Raw genomic sequence first — 22,373 nt, 5'->3', positions numbered from 1 at the left:
CATAGTTACAGGCAGACATTCCTCTTACTGCCTGGACTGACTAGGTTTGAATCAAAGCTCACTGTTTACTAGCTGTGTGACTTTGGGCAAGTTACTTAACTGTTCTGTCTCAGTTTCCCCAAACCTGCAAATGAGGATAATAATACCAACCCTATTGGGTTGTGATGAGGATTTAATTAATTATAATTTAAAAGTGCTTAGAACAGTGCCTGATACAGAATAGGCATTATACAAGTATTTGTCAAAATAAAATAAAATACTGTTAATATAGATATGTAGATGCCTGCAGATATCTTTCTATAAATATATATAGAGAGAGGGAAATAATAAATCATCTGCCATTTTCCAAATCTCCTTTGCTGATGTTTTTTCCCAAAGGGTCAGCAAACTGGCCCTCAGGCCAAATCCAGCATGCTGCCTGTATAAATAAAGTTTTATTGAGACAGAGCCACAATCATTGATATATATATTGTCTGTGGCTGCTTCCACATTACAACCACAGAGTAGTTGCAACAGAAACTGCACATCCTACAAAGCCTAAAATAGTTACTATCTGGCCCTTTATAGAAAAAGTTTGCAGACCCCTGGCGTAGATAATTTTGTACTGTTATAAATTCTGAAAATGTTTCTCGTCTTTGTGAGCCTTTGTCTCCCAAGTCCCTCTAGTTGACAGGTGTGGGGTGTTCTGAGAGCTCACCTGTGCTAGAGCCAGAGGACAGCTTTGCCAGGCAGTTGTGCAATGGAATTTGTTGACTGACTTCCAGACTTATGTTCCTTTGAACTGTGGGCAGTGCTTTTCTCACCAACTTCTTCTGCTCTTCTGACCCCAGTGGAATTTTCCCAGCGCCATGATCACGAGGAAGGTGGGGGCCGCCCTGGCAGCTGGCTGCACCGTGGTGGTGAAACCTGCCGAAGACACGCCCTTCTCTGCCCTGGCCCTGGCCGAGGTGAGCTTCTCTCCCTGGGTTTGTGCAGAGCCGACAGAGTCCAAAAAAGGATATGTATCTGGGACAAAAAGAAGCAGTTTAGAAGCCTGCCTCTCCTCCATCACTGTGCTGGATATTATTTTAACTTACTAGCAATTGTTATAAGTCAGATGTTGCTCTTTTTAGAAAAAACAATGCATGGGGGATTTTCTGACATCTGTAGGTAATGTATGTTTTAGGCTCCCCTAAAAATGATATCTATCCATCATTTTTCTTAAGTAGGCAGTCCTAGTAACATGACTAAAATGGGGGCATTTCTCACATTTACAGAACCTCATTCACCACTCCCTTCTCCACTTCAGTCCACGTTCAGTCAGATTTTGTCATTCTTCTGTTTACAACCCTCTAATGGCTTCTCATGTCACTCAGAGTAAAATCCAGACTTCCTGCAGTGACCTTCAAGACCCTATGAGATGCCACGTCCCCAGCCCCCATCCCTCTCTGCCCTTGGCTGTCGCTCCCCCTTTCTCCTCTGCCCCTGCCACTCCTCAGACCACACCAGGCTCTCCACCGACTCAGTTTTATGCTTGCTTTTCCCTCTGTCTGGAAAGTTCTCCCCCAGGGATGCCCGGGACTTGCTTCTTCATGTGTTTACTCAAGTGCCACCTTCTTGGTGAGTCCTCCCCCGGCCACCCGATTTGAAAACCACAGCCTAGAACTCTTGTGCTCCTGGTCCCCTTCTTGGCTCTCTTTTTCTTCCCATAGCACTTAGCACCGCCTGACATACCGGATATTTGACTTCGTTGTTCTGGTAATTATCTGCCCCCACCAGAATGGAAGCTCTGTGGAAAGGGGAACTTGGGTGTGTTTTGTTCACTGCTGTGTGCCAGAGCCTAGAACAGTGCCTGGGTATAGGAGACAGTCAGTGTTTGTGGGAGGGAGGGAAGGAGAGAGGAGGACGGAGGAAGGGAGGGAGGGAGAGGAGGAGGAGGAGGGAAGGGGAGGAGGGGGGAGGGCTTTGATTGCAGTTAGAGCCCCTTTGAGTTTGGGTGTCAGTTTCTGACGTCAGCCCTTCCTGGGCCGTGACCTCCCCCTCCTTTGGGTCCCTTGCTGCTATTTTTGCCCTTTTCCCTGTGGTCAGATGAAGGAGGTTCTGAGAGACGAGACCTAACCATCCTCAGGGTAGCAGCAGTTACCTCGCTTGCTGTTCTAGCCGCTCAGGGATCTGCTGCGGCCCCAGACCCAGCGCCCAGAAGCTCCTGTCCTTGAGGGCCCTTCACCAAAGGGCACCTGATTTTGGAGGCAAATCGGTCATTTTAGTCATACAGAAGCATAAACTGAAGGGAAGTCTTTTTTTGGATGGGCTTGAAATAATTCTTAAATCTGTGCGATGTAAGTTAACCTTTTTATTAGGCTCCTGTGGCATAGGTATGGTTATCGGTGTATTTCCTACAAATTATGATGTTTAGAACCAGTAACGATCTCTGACTGTTAGACCCCCACTTGCTTACAAAATTTATCTGAAAACACATCTATGTTGATTGGAAATGTTAAGAACCACAGTTTTTAAAACCTCTATAAACTGAGAGATTATTTCAAAGGAAGATTGTCCCTGAGCTAACATCTGTGCCAGTCTTCCTCTATTTCGTGTGTGGGACACTGCCACAGCACGGCTTGATGAGTGGTGTGTAGGTCCAAACCCAAGATCTGAACCCATGAACCCCGGGCCGCCAAAGTGGAGCATGCGAACTTAACCACTACGCCACTGGGCTGGCCCCTAAAGAATGTCTTGTAAGTCTTCTTTTAATCTGCAGGTTCCCCTCCATCCTTTTCTTTGCCTTACAATTTACCTTTTGAAGAAACTGGACGTTTGACCGGTAAAGTCCCATATCCGGGTTTGGGTGACATACCATGTTCCCCTGTCGACTGCACTTTCTGCAGGTTTGCAGCTGCACCCAGATGCTTCTTCAGAGTTGGGCTCCATCCCTTTTTGTGTCCTTTTGTCAGGAGGCGCATATGTCTGGTTGTCTCTGTTCTCATGATGTTAGCAGCCATTGCTGCTCAATGCTGCTCAGTCTGTTAATTCATTAGGAGTTGTAAAAATGGTCATATTTGAATTCTTCCAAAGGTTTTTTTCTTTTTTCCTAATGAGGAAGATTAGCCCTGAGCTAACATATGTTGCCAGTCTTCCTCTTTTTGCTTGAAGAAGATTGTCCCTGAGCTAAAATCTGTGCCAGTCTTCCTCTATTTTATATGTAGGATGCTACCACAGCATGGCCTGATGAGCAGTGTGTAGGTCTGTACGCAGGATCTGTACCTGCGAACCCTGGGCCACTGAAGCAGAATGCACAGATTTAACTATGCCACCAGACTGGCCCCCTGAATTCTTTCATTTCTTATTCATTTATTCACTAGACTCCTTCTATAAAGCAAAGCATCCCGTCATCTCCCATTTGGTTACCCAGTGGTAAGTTCATACGGGAAAGGCAGTACAAGTGCTCAATTCTTTCTTTTTATTAAAGTTTTTCAAATTAATGAATCTATTCCTACCATCTGCCTAAAGTTTTCAGTTAGTTTGTTTTCTAAGTATCATATGCTAATAGATTTTAACATATTTGATGAGTTCCAGTCTGTTGTGGTTATTTTGCTTAATGAAGCTCAAATGGCCCCCATTTTTGGCCAATGGCAGCCCCTTCACGTTGCCTCTTGCGCCTGTTAACATAACTCTAATAGTCTTTGAGAAGTTCCTTGCTATCTAATATGACAAGATAGTTCAGGCTTATTCTATACATTTCCTGCCCCACCCCTGGGATTATCCATCTCTGCAGAAAGCTCTTGTTTCCTTTAGTAGGAAAATAAGTGTGCACTGGGGCTCAGGGGTCTTCATTGCTACTAGTTGGTCATTGTTTCTGGGCCTTTTCATTGAGCAGGGCTAGGAAACACCTATATGTGTACACACACTGAAATACTGCATGAATTCATCCAGAAACTTCCAATTCAAATTTAGTGCTATAGGTACTTCTATATTTTATCTCTGTCTCCTCCTTTCCTGGGTCCCAAGGACTTCGGTGGTGACTGAGTTTGAGCATCCCACAGTTACTCGTTTGCTTATCACACATTATACACACTGCAACTTCTGAATATTCATCCTAATATCATCACCGATAGGCCTCCTGAAAACGGTTGGATATTTTTTATTTTAGAACAGTCTTAGATTTACAGAAAAATTGAAGAGATGATACAGGGACTTGCCACATAGCCTACACTCAGTTTCTCCTATACGAGCTTCTCACCTTGATATGGTGCACTTGTTACAATTGGTGAACCAATATTGAGACGTCATTATTAACTGAAGTCCATTCCTTATCCAAGTTTCATGAGTTTTTACCTAATGTCCTTTTTCTGTTGCAGGATCCCATCCAGAACAGCACAGTACATGTAGTTGTCATGTCCCATAGGCTCCTCTTTCCTGTGATGGTTTCCCCATATTTTGAGAAAGTTACAGTCTCTACAAGTCAGGGCCGTATCATTACCTACTGCATTTTCTCCCTTTAACCCTCTCTTCGACCTAGCTCACAAGCAGCTATTTAGTGCTTACCACCAATGCTTACGTCAGGCCTCCAGTCATTTTGGTCCTATGAATCTTGTTCCCTGGTACACTCCTCAGGAAGGGGTCATGGAACAATATCCTTAAATGTTGACAACAGTCTGTGTCCATTATGTTTCTAAATCAGTGTTGCTGGAAATAAAATCCTTGGTTTACGTTTTCTTTACTCGATTGTCTTCAATGTGTTCTCCGTTTTCTTCTGATGGGAAGTGTTGCTCTTGAAAAGTCTGATCATAGTCTGAATTTCTTGCCTCTATAAGTCAGCTTATAGTTCCTGCTAGTTGCCCTAAAGTGGGTTTTGTCCTCTTTATTTTTTATTTTTTTTATTTTATTTTGGTGAGGAAGATTGGCCCTGAGCTAACGTCTGTGCCAGTCTTACTCTATTTTGTATGTGGGATGCCACCACAGCATGGTTGATGAGTGGTGTGGAGGTCTTCCCAGGATCTGAACCTGTGAACCCCTGGCCACCAAAACAGAGCATGTGACCTTAACCACTATGCCACCAGGCTGGCCCCTCCCTTTATTTTTAAAGACCAGTAATGTCACTAGAGTCTGTCTTTGTGATGATTGTTTTGGGTCAATACTCCAGGTGTGCAGGGTGATCCTTCAATGTGTAGGTCCAGATGGTTTTTTAAATCTCTGGAAAGTTTTCAGAATTTGTTCTTTCTCCTTGGTTTGGTTTTCTTCTTCAGGAACTCCTATTATCCATATGTTTTATCTGTTTTGTCACTTTCTCTTGTATCCTTTTCATGTTTTCCCTCATTTAAAAAATTACCTTCTTTTCCACTGCCTATTTTTCTTAAGGTACTATCTGTTGTGTTTAGTTGTTCTTATGTTTCTTCTAGTTTGCTTTTCATTTCTGAAAGGATTTTTTTCTTTTCTTTCTAATTCTTTCCTGTGTTCATTTCTAAATCTTTCTAATTCTGATTCATGTTGTTCTTTTGTATGTTGGTACAGTTTTCATATCATTTTTCACCTCATAGTTATTTTTCGACTGGTTTTGTGGGCCTGTCTTTCTGGTAGGTTTTTCTTGTCTATGAGGATGCTTTTCAGCTCTTTGTTCTCTTTTTTTTTTTTTTTAATATCCTTGTGTGGGATTTGACATTGGTATTTTTCTGAGAATTTCGTTTGTTTTTATATGAAGTTATTTTCCTAAACTTTTAGGCAGAGGCCTGGGTTGAGCTAGCTTCTTTAACTTCCCAGAGTGCCTTTGGGTGTCTTGCTCGCTGAGATTCCCCAGCTCCATTCCCTTCCCCACTTTCCTCTGGGCCCTCTCCTCCTTCATTGCACGCTTCCCCGGCAATGTACCCTTCGTGCCCTTCAGTCCTCATTGCAGAGTCCCTTGCACTCATCTATTATCGCATTGAGCAATTACAGCTCCTGTTCCAAATCGGCCTGCCCTGTGTTTCCTGAACACCTGTGGGCTATTTGGGGCTCTCTGTTATCAGGTCCATCAGACAGCCTTTTACTTCCCTCTGTATCTTCTCACGAAGGTGCTGGTGCTCCCTAGCTGTCAGTGGTGTGTTCCCACCCACTTATAATTGGCAGTTTGTGGAGATGCCTTGTCATCCAGTGTTTTGTGCCGGTCCCAGTCTATCAACAGTACTAGCAGCTCGAAATGCGTGGGCGTGCTCACCTGGGCCCACAGTGAGCTGCTTACAAACATTTCAGCTGTCGGAACCAGTGATGTGGCTGGACCAGCCCTTGTGGTTCTTATGATTGCGAGATACCCTCAGCAAGAACTAGCAGGAAACTTTGGAAGGTAAGATTTACTACTCACATGGCCTTTTAGGTGTATGGCACGCCCAAGGCCACACAGCGAGGTTGTGGGGAGAAAGAAAGAGAGGAAGAGAGCACAGGCTTGGGCCTGGGGTTCTGCTTTTATTGGGGTCCAGCGTGGGGGCCTAGGTTTCTCGAGTTCACTCCTTATGGTGGATTTAAAACATAAGAGCGGAATTAAAGCACAGGAAGGCAAAAACGAGTGGCCAAATGGTCAGTTATCTAAGCCAACCAGAGATCTCTAAAACAAAAGGAGACTGCAGGGGTGGAGTGGCCTGGCTGTTCATCTGGTTGTGTGGCTGGCAGTATGTGGATGGCCGTTTTTTAAGTGGATGCCTCAGCAATCACAGCTAAGTCAGGCCTCTGCTTTACAATTAGAAAAACCCAACTCTCTGGCACTTACACAACATCCAATCTTATAAATGTTGTCTCTGATATTTTGGTTTGGCTAATTGTTCTCTCTCTGTTTTTTTTTTTTTTTTTAAATTTTGAGGGGATTTAGAGATTCAAAAACTCTGCTTCTCCTACCATCTCAGAATCCCCAGTCAGATTTGTGCAATAAGTTAATTGTTAACAGGATTCAGAAGTCACAATAATTCAGGGTATGCCTCCTCCAGAGCGAATCGCCATGGAAAGAGCACGAATTTCCAGGTCAGGCAGCTGTGGGTTAGCCTGCTGGTTCTGTTACTCCCTAGCGTGGGGTCTCGGACTGACTCTCCCTGGGCCTCCCTTCCCTCCCCGCTGCTCTGGAAATCGCCTGTGGGAAGACCTTGCCCACCGCCCTGCACATCGTATGTAGGTGTTCGGTGAATGCCCCTCTCCACTCGCTCCCCTGAATGTACAGGTGAATCAAATAGCTTTTCTTGGACTCTCCTCTGATTTTTCTTGGGAAATAAATCCAAGATGTGGGGTTTTTGATTTTGAACAGAAATGGCATTGAAACTTATGCTCTAAGAAATGTTAATTCAGTGATGTGTAACAACACATTAATATCACCTTAGCACTGTTAGGAATCTTGTTTCAGTTCCAAATATATTCTTATTCTATCCCCACTGTTAGCTTAATTCTTTTCCATCCTTTGTGGATTGAAGCATCTGCTTATTTCTCTTTTCTGTTTTTTCAGTTTGATCATTTGCTGTCACATGTTTGCTGTTTCTCTTTCTAGCTTGCAAACCAGGCTGGGATCCCTCCGGGTGTATACAATGTCGTTCCCTGCTCTCGAAAGAAGGCCAAGGAAGTAGGCGAAGCGCTTTGCACTGACCCGCTAGTGTCCAAAATCTCCTTTACTGGCTCCACAGCTACTGGAAAGGTATGTAACTTAAATCTCGAAGAAAACAAATGTTGTTCTAACATGTTCTCTTTATAGAGTATAAAAATACTATTTCATCTTTTTTTTGCTGAGGAAGATTCGTTCTGTGCTAACATCTGTTGCCAGTCTTCCCCTTTTTGTGCTTGAGGAAGATTAGCCCTGAGCTCATATTTGTGCCAGTCCTCCTCTACTTTACATGTGGGTTGCCACCACAACATGGCTGACCAATGGTGTAGGACCGTGCCTGGGATCTGAACCCATGATTTGATCTTTATCAACTTTTGTAGCAAGATTTCCAGTAGACTGTTAAAAGCTCTGTCAAATGAAGTCGTGTCTGATTATCTTCTGGAGATATTTTGGATGGTGTTCCTTATCGTTACATGACAGAGGCTCATATTTGACAATATGGAAGGAGTTGGGGTGGCGAAGGTTCCCGTTTTTGTTGTATGTGAAGTGGCTGAAAGCTATCCGTTGTATTTCCTCAATTCTGGAATGCGTGTTTCTTTCATAATCTAGAATGAAAGATTCCAGAAACACAGAATTGATGTTGAAATGGATGTCTTAGAATTGAACAGAAATTGTATTTAGTAGCAAGGTATTGACAGAAACAGAAAGGTCTTTTTTTTATAGTTTTTTTCCTTAAATGTTGAAAAGTTGTTTCCCCAAAACTTCATGTTTGTGCCTGTGAGTGGCTTTTTGTTTATCCTTTTAAATGTTCAAAAGAGAAAAAGGCAGAGTAGAACAAAAGTTTTTATTTCTGGTATTTCTCTCCAGATAGTATACTTTTTTCTGCTAGTGTACACACACACATAGATACATGTATGTTATATATGCCAGACACGTACATAAACATATCAGATAAAAATAGTATAAATCAAATCTGAAAGTTTTTGTGAAACTGGTCATTTTTAGACACTGTGAGAAGCAGGAAGGAATAAAGCAGTTTTAGTAATTCCCAACTGTAATCACTTTTGTCATGCCATAAACTCACGCCCAGGGAGTGGCGTTTTGGGAGCCATTCGTACCACAAGCAGACCTTTTAGAGGCGTAAACTGCTATAGCTCTGATCAATGGATCTTATGATGCAAACTTACTCTCAGAGGGTTTCAAGCATTGTTAGGAAGCAGTTAGAGAAAGAGAGAGGCCTGGGAGAAAGGGTGGTAAAACCTTCGCCATTCAAACCAGAGACATTCCCAGGATGCCGGGCAAAGGCCGGCAACTCATTGCTCTTCCTCACTTTGCTCAGCAAACTGTCACCGTCTGACAGACCTCCCAGGAAAATGCTAACTGTTTTCCTTTAGGCACAACTTTACCTCTTAAATTATTTACCCAGGACAATGATTGACTTCAGGTGGCTTAAAAGGAAAAGTGATAGGACTCACCAGTTAAGAAATAACGACTCTGTATGTCCAGGGCTTCTTCTGAGCTGATCTTTCAGAGGACCAGTGGCTGAGCTCCTGACCTTCAGGCACAGAATCTTGCCTCTGACTGAACCCCATAGTGACTGAACCCCATCCAGCGAGCCTGTTCTGGAGATGCCCGCCCTGGCCTCACCCCCTTCTAGGGGGACCACCCCTCCTGGGGCCTGTTGTGGGGACAGCAGCTGTGTTTTATAGCACATAGCTGCTTGTCTCGTCCCACACAGAGACTTGAACCATGAGTGATCATTCGACCTGAGGAAATCAGATTTGTAGGCTGACCAATGACCTAGAGCAAGTGACCCAGCCGAGAAAGATGAGCGGGGCTGTCACATTCCCTCTCCAGGGCTTTGGAAGCTGAGGTCCCCAGAAGGTCAGTGGTGGGAACCAGAGTGGAAAAGATTCCTCAGGAGGTGACAGGAGTGCAGGCAGTACTGCAGGGCCATGGCAGGCCAGCGCTGGGTTCAGGCCATGGTCCTGAGGGCTGAGAGGGGAGAAGACGCGGTCAGACAACACAGAGCGCAGTCAGACGACACAGAGCAAGTGCCCATGGAGGAAGGGCACCATGAGACAGGTCCTGGGCCCAAGGCCAGGTGGACACGAGTGACCCAGAGTGAGAAAACTGAGGAAAATCAATGGCCCGACAGATAACATTTCTTAAACATTCAAAACAGAAATAGCTGTCTTAAGTCCAATATAGAAATATGTTTAGTCTTCAAACTTGTATTACTTTGTTGAATGGTAACATTTCCTTGAGAAGATCATTACTATTTAACTGCTGCTATTAATTTCACATCCGGGCAGGTAGAGAAGTACCTGCACAGAAACATTCTTCTAGCTGTTCTGAATTTTGATCAAAAGCCCTGTTGCAAAACCTATGACTTCAGGGTGTGCGTCACTAGGGGGCCATTCCTGGAGTGACCTTGAGCTTGTGACTACTGTCTGTTTCACTTGAACCGTCTTTCCTGTGGCTGTGACTGGGCAGAGACCTGCTATCCTATAATAAAGTAGTTAAATGTCCCCAGGCAGCTTTCCTAGGCCATAAAAATCTCTTACTGGATATTTAAAGCCTATTGAGTATCAAAAAACCTTACCATCATGCGTTGAGCCAGCAATGCTACTTCTACAAATTTATACTGAGGGAATAATTGCAGTGTTATTTTTAATAGCAAGGAATTGGAAACAACTTAAATTTCTAACAGTCAGAGGTTGAATAAATAAATTATGGAACAGCTATGCAATAGAATACTATGCAGGCATCTAAAGGAATGTTCTAGAAACACATATTGTTTAAAATTATGGAACAGCCATGCAATGGAATACTATGCAGGCATCTAAAGGAATGTTCTAGAAACATATTGTTGATGTGAGGGAATCTTCACATTATAGCATTCCATTAAAGGAGCAAGGTATAAAGTGTTGTGAACATGTTAAGATGTTCCAGACGTGTGGTTAATTGGGAAGATAAAACAGGTTACAAAACTGTATAACTCTACCTTCCTATTTTCTTTTTTTTTAAAAAAGGTACATATACATGAACCTGTTTGGCCAAACTCTAGATGGATATACCTTAAAATTTTATCAGTGGTAACCTATGGGTTGTGGGACTCTGGGTGATTTTATCTTATCTCTATATTATGATTTTTAAGTCTATTAGCATATAATTTTTTTGCAGAGGTAGTATTCCTATATAGTTCAGGAATAAAGACAATATAAACATGTTTAGGTTGAGAAGCCTTACCCCCTGACTCCCTCCCTTCTACAAGTAATTACTTTGTTTCTTGTTATCTTCTCAGTGTTCCTTTATCAAATGCAAACAAATATGAAGGTATGTTCTTGTTTTTTCTAATGCAAAGTGTCATCCCATCTCTACTACAGTGCACCCGGCTTTTTTCACCCTTGGGTACCTTTTTGAAACAAAGGCTCACCAGGCCTGGTGGCTGATTTCGGTGCTTACAGCCTTCTCTTCTCTGCCTACAGATGCTCCTGCACCACGCAGCAAACTCCGTGAAAAGGGTCTCCATGGAGCTGGGTGGCCACGCCCCGTTCATTGTATTCGACAGCGCCAACGTGGACCAGGCTGTAGCAGGCGCCATGGCATCTAAATTTAGGAACTCTGGGCAGGTGAGTCCTGGAGCATTTTTCAGCGTTTCTGTGTATGTGTATTTTACAAAGATCCTAACACCTTACTCATCTCCTGGAAGGAAACCTTTGGGTTCCTGCCATCATGCCTTCTTTCTTCCTTTGCTCTTTCAGCAAATAGGTAACCAGTGCCTTCTTTTGCTAGGACTCAGCTAGGCTTGGAGGGTCCCCAGAGAGAAGGTAGAGTCGCTGGCTTCAAGGAATTTTCTGAACAGTGGATGTCTTTTAATCAAATTGTTCTCTCTTCTCTTCTTTCCTCTATTGTTTGAGTCTGGTTATTTCCAGTGTTTTTCCCCCCATTGGACTTTTCTCTACTGAATAGGTATAATCATCTCTAAGACACAAAACTGCCTTGAAAGGCTAGGGGTTGAGGCCCACAGTCTCAAGGAAAAGAGGATGGGAAAAGGTTGAGATGGTGCCTTCAAAAACTCAAAGCCCTGCTGCCCTGGTCTCACTCCTCCTGAGATGGATGGGCATCCTAGACACCCACCACAGGGTGCTGCCCAAGGACCAGCAGTGCCAATGGGGTGTCCAGGTTGTCCTTGGGAGGGTGACGGCCTGAGCTCACGCCTGCATAGGAAATCCTGTAATATTAGATCTGGCAGAAACCTTCAAAATTATCTGATACAAATCTTGCATTTTACAGACGAGGAAATGAAATGCTAGAAAGACTAATTGATTTGAGGTCATCCCTCCTGGAGTCTTGTCTCCCAAGTACTATCCAGCTGTTGCCGGGATCCTGGCTTCCTGCAAAATATTCTTAAGCACTTTGTCTTAAAGTACCATCAATAAGCGGTTTTAAATGCATTCCAGAAACGGAATAAAAACTCCTGAAAGTTTATATTGGGGAAAAAAAGGTGAAATGTTTATAATATTCTATATTAAATGGTTTTCATCTTTATATTGGCCTTTGGTAATTAGTTTTTCCCCTTTCACATAACCTACATAAATTTGGTTGTTTCAGAAATAGATGTTTCCTTTTAGAAACACAAAATCCCAATGTGCATAACCTTCAGAGTTACACTCCAGAGCTACAACCCTGGGGTATGTTGTTTTAAGCCAATAAAAAAAGCACAGGACACAAAATTATATACCTGTTTCTATTAGAAAAATACACAATTAAGAAAAAAGCATAACCAGAGGCACTCACAGCTAGAATATACAACTGTCTACTGGGGGGGCCTTGGGGAAAAGTAAAAGGAATTAAAAAAAAAGAAAAAAGACAAGAAGGAAATTTATCAATGACAATTGCACGTCCTGTAATGTGGTTACATTTTATAATTTAAAAATATTAGATCTAATCAGAAAAAAATAAGCAAGGGTCTTTTCAAATTTAGGCTGACATGGAAAAATGGTCTTGAGCCCATTTTCGAAAGGTCAGATTCAGCCAAACACTCAGAAGTTTTAATAAGCTAGAGGATGTACGTTAGCCTGCATCCCTCTGACCTCTGCTCTCTGTCGCTGCAGCGTCCGTCTAGCAGGGAGTTACAGTGTTTGCGTTGGTTTTTTCTCTCCCTGTTTATTTCATAATGGCTTATTTAGGCCATTTGAAAAAACCTGAGTTTGTTGGCTTTTTTTTTTTTGCACACGGATGTTTATAGTTGCTTACTTGTCTAGCCACAGAGGTATGGCGGCTGTGGAGGGGTTTGGAGAAGAATGTGCGCTTACTCAGTGCGTTTATCTTTAGGGCCAGGCCCACATAGGGAGGAAAACGGCAGGTCGGACACCTGACAAGAACCCCCTGGGAAAGTGTCTTCACCTTCAGAGAGGCTGCAGCAGGCATCCATTTATTGGTTGGGTCAGTAGCTTCTGACAAACTGTCTGAGTTTTTTGTTTTTTTCTGTCTAGACTTGTGTTTGCTCAAACCGTTTCCTGGTGCAAAAGGGTATCCATGATTCCTTTGTGAAAAAATTTGCTGAGGCCATGAAAACATACCTGCATGTGGGTAACGGATTTGAGGAGAGAACAACTCAAGGCCCATTAATTAATGAAAAAGCAGTAGAAAAGGTAAGTTCATGTTATTATCCGTTAAAGTCAATTTCATGGTTTTGATATCCAACGCTTAACTAGGAAAAAACACTGGTAATGTGTCTAGCGAGGCTATTTTGGAAACAATGAAGAAATTGGAAAAAAGTGAATTTCTCCCAATTTGTATGAATCAGGTGGCCTCATCTGGTCATAAGCTTTTCCAGCTCTGTCATGACACTGAGTCCCCATGAGGTCTGTCACGTTAGATCTTCTACTGCCCTCCTTAAATTTTCTCTAACTGTGGTGATAATTCTGTCCCTCACTCTCTCAGGAATTAGGATCTTGAAATACAAAGTTCTTTAGTTTTTTGAACACCTGAAAGGAAAGAAAGACCGGTTGTGTTTTTGAAATTGTTTATGTTTCAGCTGAAATGTTGGCTGACATTGACAACAAAATACCCTTCCAGAAGAATCCTTGAAAGCATCCCCTTAGGAAGTTAGAATAGCAGAAGCCACATTCGGATTTAGACATGGCAGGGAAGACTAACTGCCTTTAGGAAGGATTTGTTTGTTCAAAACAATGTCTCAATCTAGACTACTAGCTAGGTGAGATTTATTTCCTTATTCTACTGTTTTAAAAAGATAATCCTGTTTCGAGTTGCTTACAAGGAACTTCCCTGTAATACCAAACATCTAATCTACTCCCTAGATAAATGTCTCTTAGTCAAAAGGATTTTAATAGAATAATTTAAATCAGACAGAAAACGGAGGCTGGAGATTTTGTTGGGGAAAGAAGGGAGAAGAGTGGCCTGAAGTGGGGCACAGCCAGCATCCTGGGGGTCACTCGAAGAACCCAAATCAAGTGCCAGCCAGGTCAGCACCCAAGTGGGAAGCACAGCCTCACTGCCGTTCGTCCGCCTCCTGAGGGCCAAGCCTTGGAATGGCTGCCCCGACCCAGGGGTCGTCAGGTCAGCTGAACCCACATCTGTTGCCTTCCCCGCTGGAAACCAAGGGAAGCATCGAGGTTTGACAGGCCTGCATTTTTGATACCACCTGCATTTTTGAGGTGACTTTGGACCCTGGGGACTTGATTGGCCAGTGAAGACAATTTGGGTCTGTACCAGCTGTGGTTCAAATCCCAGAGTGGCGGTTCTTAACCTACCCTGTGTCTGTAACAACTGCAGATGCCCAGGTCCCACCTGAGGAGATTGGGTGTGACTTTGTCTGGGGTAGGGCCTAGGCGTGGGCTTTTTTTAAGTGCTCCAGTTATTGCTAGTTTGCCAGGCTGGGAAACTGTTGTCCTAGAGATTTTCTTGTTTGTTTTTCTCGCCAAGATGAAGATGCAGACGTTGCTCTCTAGAGGGCACTATTTTCTAGGACTTCAAGCAACTACAGATGAAGGATTTCTTTTTTTGGAGAGTTTTGTAGAAAACACCTTGTCTGAAACCATTGTGTTGGCTTTAGTATACACCCAGTCAGAGGGTAAATTCCAGGAAAAAAAATCGCACATCACATTTAATATGACAAGAAAAGGCCAGAGCATATTCCCTTTGGGTGCAAAGAGGTGGGTCCTTGTAAAGTATGTTAAATAGAATTATTTTGAGAGGTATAAATCATAGGAAGCAGGCCATCCTAGCTAATGGGGATTTGTTGCAGACAGCAGACTATCAGAGCATTGTAGGGGGTGAGGATTTAAAAAGGGTGAGTCGGGATGGCAGAATGTGCCGAGCCTGTATTTATCTCTTCTGAAATCGTATAGGGCCTTCAGCTGAGAATGGGAGGAGAGGGAGGACTCCAGTGGACCAAAGATTGTGATGAGGGAAGGCAGAAGGGATGGCGTTACCAGAAAGGTCAAAGCAGCCGAGGCATGCCCAGGGGAAGCCTGTGGAGAAATGGGTGCCGTTTTTTAGGATGGAGCCTTTCTAGAATTAGCTGGAGTAGAGAGTAAGAATGAGAGGAGGGGAGAAACGGCACTCATGGGTTATACTTTTCACAGTTTTCTGGGTCATTCGTACACCACTCCTCCCCACGATCACCACTAATACATATAAGGCAGCAGAGGGATTTGCTCTGGGCAGGAAAATATCTCTGAAGAAATATAACAGCCTGCCTAGGAGGGTGCAGCTTGAAGAGTGAGAGGAGGCGCACCAGAGCGTGGGTCCCCTGCCTTTGCCCTGTGGGGCAGGGGGCTGCCCCTAAAGTGAAGCCTGCCAAGTCAGAATAAACCCAAGTCCCATTCGTTCAGCGAAGAGACTGGAAACAGCAAAGGCCACCCACGCCACCCACCTAGGTTAATCAACCCAGTCCTTCATTAGAAAGATGAACAACCAAGGATCTTGACACCTTTAGGGCAAACCCTCAGCATATGAGAGGAAGGGTCAGGAAGAACAAACAGAACAGCTGACCCTCAAGGAAGCAGATGAATCTGGGAACGGAAAGGAATTTTCCAAGACCCTAATCGTGTCCTCCAAGAGCTTTGAGAAGATAGTACATCTGTATAACAAGAGCAGGTTCTATAAAAGTGAAGCAAGGAGAATAAGAAAGAGTTTTTAGAAATTAAACACATGATGGTGAAAATGTTTTTAAAAATCAGTAGATGAAGATGGAGAACAGAATCGAGGAGAGCTCTTAGAATTTAAAGCAAAAGACAAAGAGATGAATAATATGACAAAAATGCAAAAAGAAATCAGAATTAGAGGTGAGGGGGATATCCATTTTAGTAATAAAGAGTTCTCAAAAGAAAGAATTGAGAAGATGGAGGAAAACAGCATTATAGAATAAAAGATAAAAACTTAGAGCTGAGGGAATAATCCTTCAGATGGAAAGATTTCACTAATTGTCAAGTAGAATGAATGAAAAGAGAAACCCAGATATATTTTGCCAAAATTTTAGAATGTCAGGAACATGAAAGAAGATGCTAGAAGCTTCCAGAAGGGGGAAAAAGCTACCCACAAAGGAGTGAGAACCATTGTTGAATCAGGCTTTTCATCAGTGACACTAGAAGTGGAGAAGTGCACTCAAAGTTCTGAAGGAAAATTATTTTGGATCAAAGTTCCATCATCAACTGAATTGTCAGTCCGCTAGAGACGTGAAGTGTCAGAAAACTCAGAGGAAACCACTCTCAGGGAAGCTTTTTTGAAACAGCTACTTGAGGAGACTGTATAAAACAAAAATGAAAGCAAAGTCCAGGAAAGAGGACAACGTGGCATTCAAGAACCTGGAAGTAACGCAGGAGAACAGTAAGGGCAAATCCTGGGAAACAGCTGGGCATCAGGCCCAGAAAGACGCGGTGCATACGTGTTAGACTGTCTAACAAACAGTGAGATCAGACAGCCGAGGAGCACAGAGCAGGGAGAAGGCAGCACTGCACATACCACGGATGCTCTTAGTGCCTCTGATCTCTGCATATTTGATTCTTTCTACCTAGAAGGAACTAGGGTACATTTCTTTTACCCTATTTTTTTAAAAAGTTACAATTTTCTGCAGTTTAAACATTCAAAGAGATTGTATCATTTCCAAAGTACCCACAACCAACTTGCCCAAGGGCTCTTCTTGTTCTCTTTGCACAGGTAGAGAAACAGGTGAGTGACGCAGTCTCCAAAGGGGCCACCGTTGTGACGGGCGGGAAGCGACATCAACTGGGAAAAAATTTCTTCGAGCCGACCCTGCTCAGCAACGTCACCCAGGACATGCTCTGCTCTCATGAAGAGACGTTTGGGCCTCTGGCCCCGGTTATCAAGTAAGATCATCCAGCCGGTAGGAAGACTGGAGAAAGAATAGAAAAGAAAAAGGAAACCTAGAGAGCAATCCAGTTCATGGGCTGTTGTGCAGCCTGGGGTGGGGAGGGGCTGGCTAGAGAGGCAGAGGGCTGTGCTGTGTCCATGGAAGAGCCAAGTTCAATTTATGGTTTAACAACAAATTTTGTTATTGCCTAGGTAGAGCACAACATTTACCAAACTCTTTACTTTGCCCTCTTACTTCTTGCGTTCTGCTGAACTCATTTTTCTTCTTAAGGGAGTACATCCTCAAAGAGTTCTTTCAAAGGAGTCTGTGGGAAATGAACTTTCTGTGTTTTTATACCTCCCATTCACAAGTAAATAGTAATTTACCTGCATAAAATTCTAGGTTCCATGCTTTGAAGATACCACTGCTTTTGCTTATTTCCAGGGTTGTTCCTGAGAAAGCTAATGTCTGGTTTTTGTTCCTTTGAAGGGATCTGCTTTCTCTCTCTGGAGACTTAAAATTTCTCATGGTCTTTGACATTCTTAAATTTTTACTGGTGTGGCACCTTGTGAGCTTTTTCATTCTGAGGTCCTAATGTCTTCCTTTAATATCTAAAGTGTTTTTTTAGTCCTGGGAAATTCTTGGTCCTTATTTCTCCAAATATTTCTCTTCCCTCCATTTATCCTTTTCCAGCTTCGAAGTCTATTGTAGTCATATTTTCACTTCTCTTAACTCTTGTTTCTTGCCTCCATCTCTTCCTCCATTCCTGGTGCCTCCTGAGAGACATCTGCCAGCTTAGTAATTCATTCTTTGGATTCACTCATTCTGCTATCCAACCCATCCACCAAGTTCTTTATCACAACAATTATCTTTTTCATCCTTGCTCTCTCCAGTTGGTTCTTCCCCATAACTGATTCTTCCCGCTTTATTATTCTCCCTTATTTTACGTGGATACTTTTCCTTTTCTTACATTTTTATTCTGTTCTGTTATATCTGCCTCCCCTGGTTTAGGTTGTTCTGCTTATCTTTCTTGGTCTTGGAGCCCTCAGATGTCTTGTGAACTCATCTTTAGCCCCTTGGACTGTTAGCAGCCTTGGCTAGTAATGTCTGCTTTGGGATTGTAGTAAAAACGTTAGCCATTAGTTTGTGCTCCTTCTGATGCATTTGGAGGGCAAAGGGTGAGCCTCAGGGTGGGAAATTCTAGTATTAAAATGTGGTCTCAACACCTCTTCCCTGCCCCAGGTATCCTTTGCCCCAAGGGGTATTTTGCATAGAGTAATGGGTTGGGGAGAAGGGGGCTCTGGTTCACGCTGCCCCTATGCTTGTTTTGGATCGCACACTTAGCCAGCTGGGCTTGAGCGCTGCTTTTCTGCCCATAGCAACATAGCATTGGTCCAGGGATCCAGGTCTGTAGGCAACAGCATCTGAAATTCACAAGTGTGATGGGGGAGGTGCAGCCCCACCTCCACAGACCCCTTAGAGCTCTGGCCCATCTCACCCTCTCCATGAGTGGGCCCCAGTTCTCTCCCACTTGAGACTGTCATTTCCCTCCAGGATCCAACCTCTTCGTGGCCTCCAGAATTTTTTGCCTTTTTGGCAAAAAATTTTTGGTTGAGGTTTTTTGAGCCATGATTTTCTCCTCTCCTCTAGCATCTCCAGCATCAGGTTCCCACAGAGAGCTGGCAGCTGGTGCTGCCTGTGCCATCTTGTCCAGGACAGAAATCTTTCTTATATACTTTGCTGGCTTTGTTACCATCTTGCGAATGAAGTTTATATATTAGTCCACCTTTGGAGAAATGGACCACTTGAAGGACTTTTATCTTCTTTGTTTTAATAAAAATTTTTAATCCAGAATGTGAACTTGATGTTTTCACAGGACATCGAAAGGATGCAGTGGTTAGGAATGCAGGCCTTGGAGTTGAATTAGGTGTAGATTCAGGCTTGGCTGCTTCATACCCGTGTACCCCTGGATGAGTTAACTTCTCTGAGCCTCAGGGTCCTCATGTGAGAAAAGGGATAAGAACTAGTTCCTGCCTCACAGGGTAGTTATCAGGTTTAAATGACATAATGTACGTAAAGTGCTTAGCACATTGCCTAATACCATTTTGGTGGTGGCGGTGGTGGTGATGGTGTAAATAAAAAATTAGGGAGGGAGACCCAGTTGATACCAGTGGACTCCAGTCTCACCACACCTCTCCTTCTGGGGCACAGAGTGGTGAGAGCACAGCTCTAGTGTTAGCGGGTACACCGGAAAGGTGAAAATCCTCAATGATGCCACAACTGATGATGTGACTGCTGTGTTTTTGAGGGACGGTTGGGGAATGGGGACATTGGTCATGCCCTGTTTTTCTATTCTCCCGTGGATAGAATAGCTTGCTATGTTCAAGTGGAGAGGGAAGCCGTAGGAGACACAGCTGGTCATCCTCGGAACAAGTGATTCTCTTGGGGTCCCCTTCCCCGACCTTCCCTTGCCCAAAACTGCCTTCTTTTCTCCCAGGCTTCTAATTGTATTGACTGGGGCCCAAGGCAGCCCAGCCCACTCTGCCTGGTGCCTTCAGAGAGCTGCTGGGCCCCACTGCTGGCCGATCTGCTGCTGGCAGAATTAAGGAATTGGGATGCTTAGAACCGTTTGCCCCAGTTACAATTCTGGAGCAGCAGAAAAATGCCACTCAAATCTTGTTCCAGAAATAAAATGATAAAGCTGGGAGAGACCGCAGAGGGCTTTGGTGCTAGCACTCCTTGATTGCGGAGAGGAACAAGACTCCCAGCATGTCACACTGTTAAGAACATAAGTGGTAAAGCCCAAATCAGAACCCTGGCCCGACTTCCTCTGGACAGTTTTCTTTCTACTATCTTATGGTTGCTTCTAAATTATGTCGTTGTCACAATTGTTATATATTCTCAGTAGGTAGCAGGAGCAGTAATCCTTTCCTAAGGCATTTTGTTTGATGTTCTGGATGTGCCACTGTTCCCTGCACATCAGCCTGCTAGTCTCTTGTTGCCTTAAAAGGGATGAGTCGGTGTCGTTCTGTGCACGCCAGCCTTGAATGCTGAGTCATCGCAGCGCATGGTGCTGTTTTCCTCTGTACTCTGCCCTGGGATCTCTTTGCTAAACTCTGATCTGCCCCTTGCCATTATTTGGGAACAAATCAGGAAAAAAGGCAGCGGTTTTCTTTGTTCTCCCTTACAGATTTTGCTGATGACCCCTCTTAACTTTGGCAGGTTCGATACAGAGGAGGAGGCGGTGGCGATCGCTAACGCGGCTGACGTTGGGTTAGCAGGTAGGCGTTGGTCCTCGCTCGGTGGCAATCGTAACCATTTCTCGAACTGATGCTGGGGTTTGCCTTCTAAACATCGCCCTGGGTTTTGAGAAGGAAATTTCACTGGAGCAGATGTTTTGTTGCTTTCCAAGGGGCAAGGACAGATTTGTGCGAGTTCAGGTTCCTTTGCCTTATCTCCCAGGTTGCACACTGGGAGCTCCCTGGGGAGAACTGGGTGAGCAATGGGAGAAGAAGCATTGCAGATTATTCTAGAAACGCACACACCCCTTAAGTCCCGTGTTCTTAGAAGCTTGATGCCTAGAAATTCCAAGTGCTTTTTCTCCCATTTGGCCTGGCTTCTGGAAGCCTGAAGAAAAGAGGAAGTCCTAGACCGAGAGCACCAGCAGAGAGCGTCAGGGACAGTGAAAGGAGCAAAGACAGCACGTGCAGATGGAGCTTCACTGAGTGGCTGCCGTTCTGTTAGTGTGGAGAGGGTCACGGTGGCCCCAGTATGTACCCTATTACCATGACAAAATTATACAGGCATAAATGCGCTCCACAAAATTTATTTAGCATCCACAGTGAACGAAGTACTGAGAAAGATACAGAGACATAAAGATAGAGCTACAGCTCTGTAGAAGCTTCCCCTTTAGGTGTAGGAGGACTCCTTCTAACTGTTTGTAAAGAAGAAGGATCAGAGCCAGCCCTGATGGCGTAGTGGTTAAAGTTCGGTGCATTCTGCTTCAGTGGCCCAGGTTCAGTTCCCAGTTGCAGAACCACACCACTCGTCTGTCAGTAGCCATGCTGTGGTGGTGAATCACGTAGAACAACTAGAAGGACTTATAACTAGAATATACAGCCACACACTGGGGCTTTGGGGTGGGGAAAAAAAAAGAGGAAGATTGGCAACAGATGTTAGCTTAGGGCGAATCCTTCCCTGTAAAAAAAAACAGAGGAAGGATCAGCGTGCTGTGGAGTACCTCTCCCCATGCTGCCTGCTCCAGGAGTTCTCCTAAAGCCGGGTAAGTGTGTGCATGGGTGCCTCTGTAATGCTGAGTCAGTGTTCTTTTCTCCCTTACTCAATGGGATGATGGTGGAGGAAGCCCCACCCTGAACTAGGTCATAAATGATGGGCAGGACTCTGATTGTGCAGAGATTAGAGCAGAGGGATTCTGGGCAGAGGGGACCAAGGGAGTTTAGAAGTGAAGTAAGAGAGTGAGGAGAATTTGGAGAAGGTGGTTGGTGATTGGAGTAGTGGAAGGTAAAGCTGAAAATGTTGACTGAGACCACATTAGGGAGGGTTTGAATACCCACTAGAAATTTAATCTTATTTTGTAGATAGAAAGGTGGCCCCAGAAGGTTTGGGCAAAAATATCACAAGGATAATCTAACAGAGGCGTGCAGGCTGGATTGAACAGTAGACAACAGGAGCTGGGGAGGCCATTGGTACAGTCCTCATGGGAGACGGTGAGGGCACTAGCAGGAGTGGAACAGGAGCATAAAGATGGTTTCAGGACCAACTGGGGGCTCTATGTGCTTAGGAGCAGCGAGGATTCCAGGCCCGAGTCACTAGACAGATAGTCGTCAACGGCATCCTCAGCTTCAGACATGGTGTCTTTAATGACTATTCTACATGCCATCTCTGTCCTTTATCCCTATGACAGGTTATTTTTACTCTCAAGACCCAGCCCAGATCTGGAGGGTGGCAGAGCAGCTGGAAGTGGGCATGGTTGGCGTTAACGAAGGATTGATCTCCACTGTGGAGTGCCCGTTTGGCGGCGTGAAGCAATCTGGCCTTGGGCGAGAGGGGTCCAAGTATGGCATTGATGAGTATCTGGAACTCAAGTATGTGTGTTTGGGAGGCTTGTAGGATTGTTCAGTCCTTAAAAAATAAAAAAGGAAGCTTATCTACATATAGGAGAACATGCCATCCATTACTTTAAATAAACTTATAGGTCATCTGGATTTGAATTTTTTAAAGCTCATCCAGTCCTCGGAATCTTAAGCAGATACGAATCCTACCCCTCCCCTTAGCTAACTAGGGACCAATAGGTGCCACGTGCCTGTGACTGCAGACTCCTCAAGAACCAGCACTGGATTTATAGATTGAAGCCCTGGAACCCCACCACAACCCAATGTGTCTCAGAGCAAGGTGCAGCTGGCCCCTGTGGCCCCATCACAAGGGCTTGATCTCTGCCTGGTCGATGACGTGGCCGTCTCCCACATGGCTCTGGAGCTTAGA

General features: G+C 44.2%; 1 protein-coding gene across 1 annotated transcript in view; it reads left to right on the top strand.

The window, feature by feature from the left end:
* ALDH5A1 (aldehyde dehydrogenase 5 family member A1) overlaps positions 1-22,152 on the top strand; it is a 29,417-nt gene extending 7,265 nt beyond the window's left edge. The window contains exons 4-10 of the mRNA XM_044777011.2: positions 831-947; positions 7,478-7,621; positions 11,020-11,163; positions 13,030-13,188; positions 16,718-16,887; positions 20,094-20,152; positions 21,796-22,152. Of these exons, the coding sequence (XP_044632946.2) occupies positions 831-947; positions 7,478-7,621; positions 11,020-11,163; positions 13,030-13,188; positions 16,718-16,887; positions 20,094-20,152; positions 21,796-22,001 (999 nt within the window). The 3' untranslated portion in view covers positions 22,002-22,152. The remainder of the gene's footprint in view (positions 1-830; positions 948-7,477; positions 7,622-11,019; positions 11,164-13,029; positions 13,189-16,717; positions 16,888-20,093; positions 20,153-21,795) is intronic.
* The last annotated feature ends 221 nt before the right edge of the window (positions 22,153-22,373 follow it).

Source organism: Equus asinus, chromosome 8 (genome assembly GCF_041296235.1).
Source record: "Equus asinus isolate D_3611 breed Donkey chromosome 8, EquAss-T2T_v2, whole genome shotgun sequence".
NCBI lineage: Eukaryota > Metazoa > Chordata > Mammalia > Perissodactyla > Equidae > Equus > Equus asinus.
This window is presented reverse-complemented; position numbering and strand designations above follow the sequence as displayed.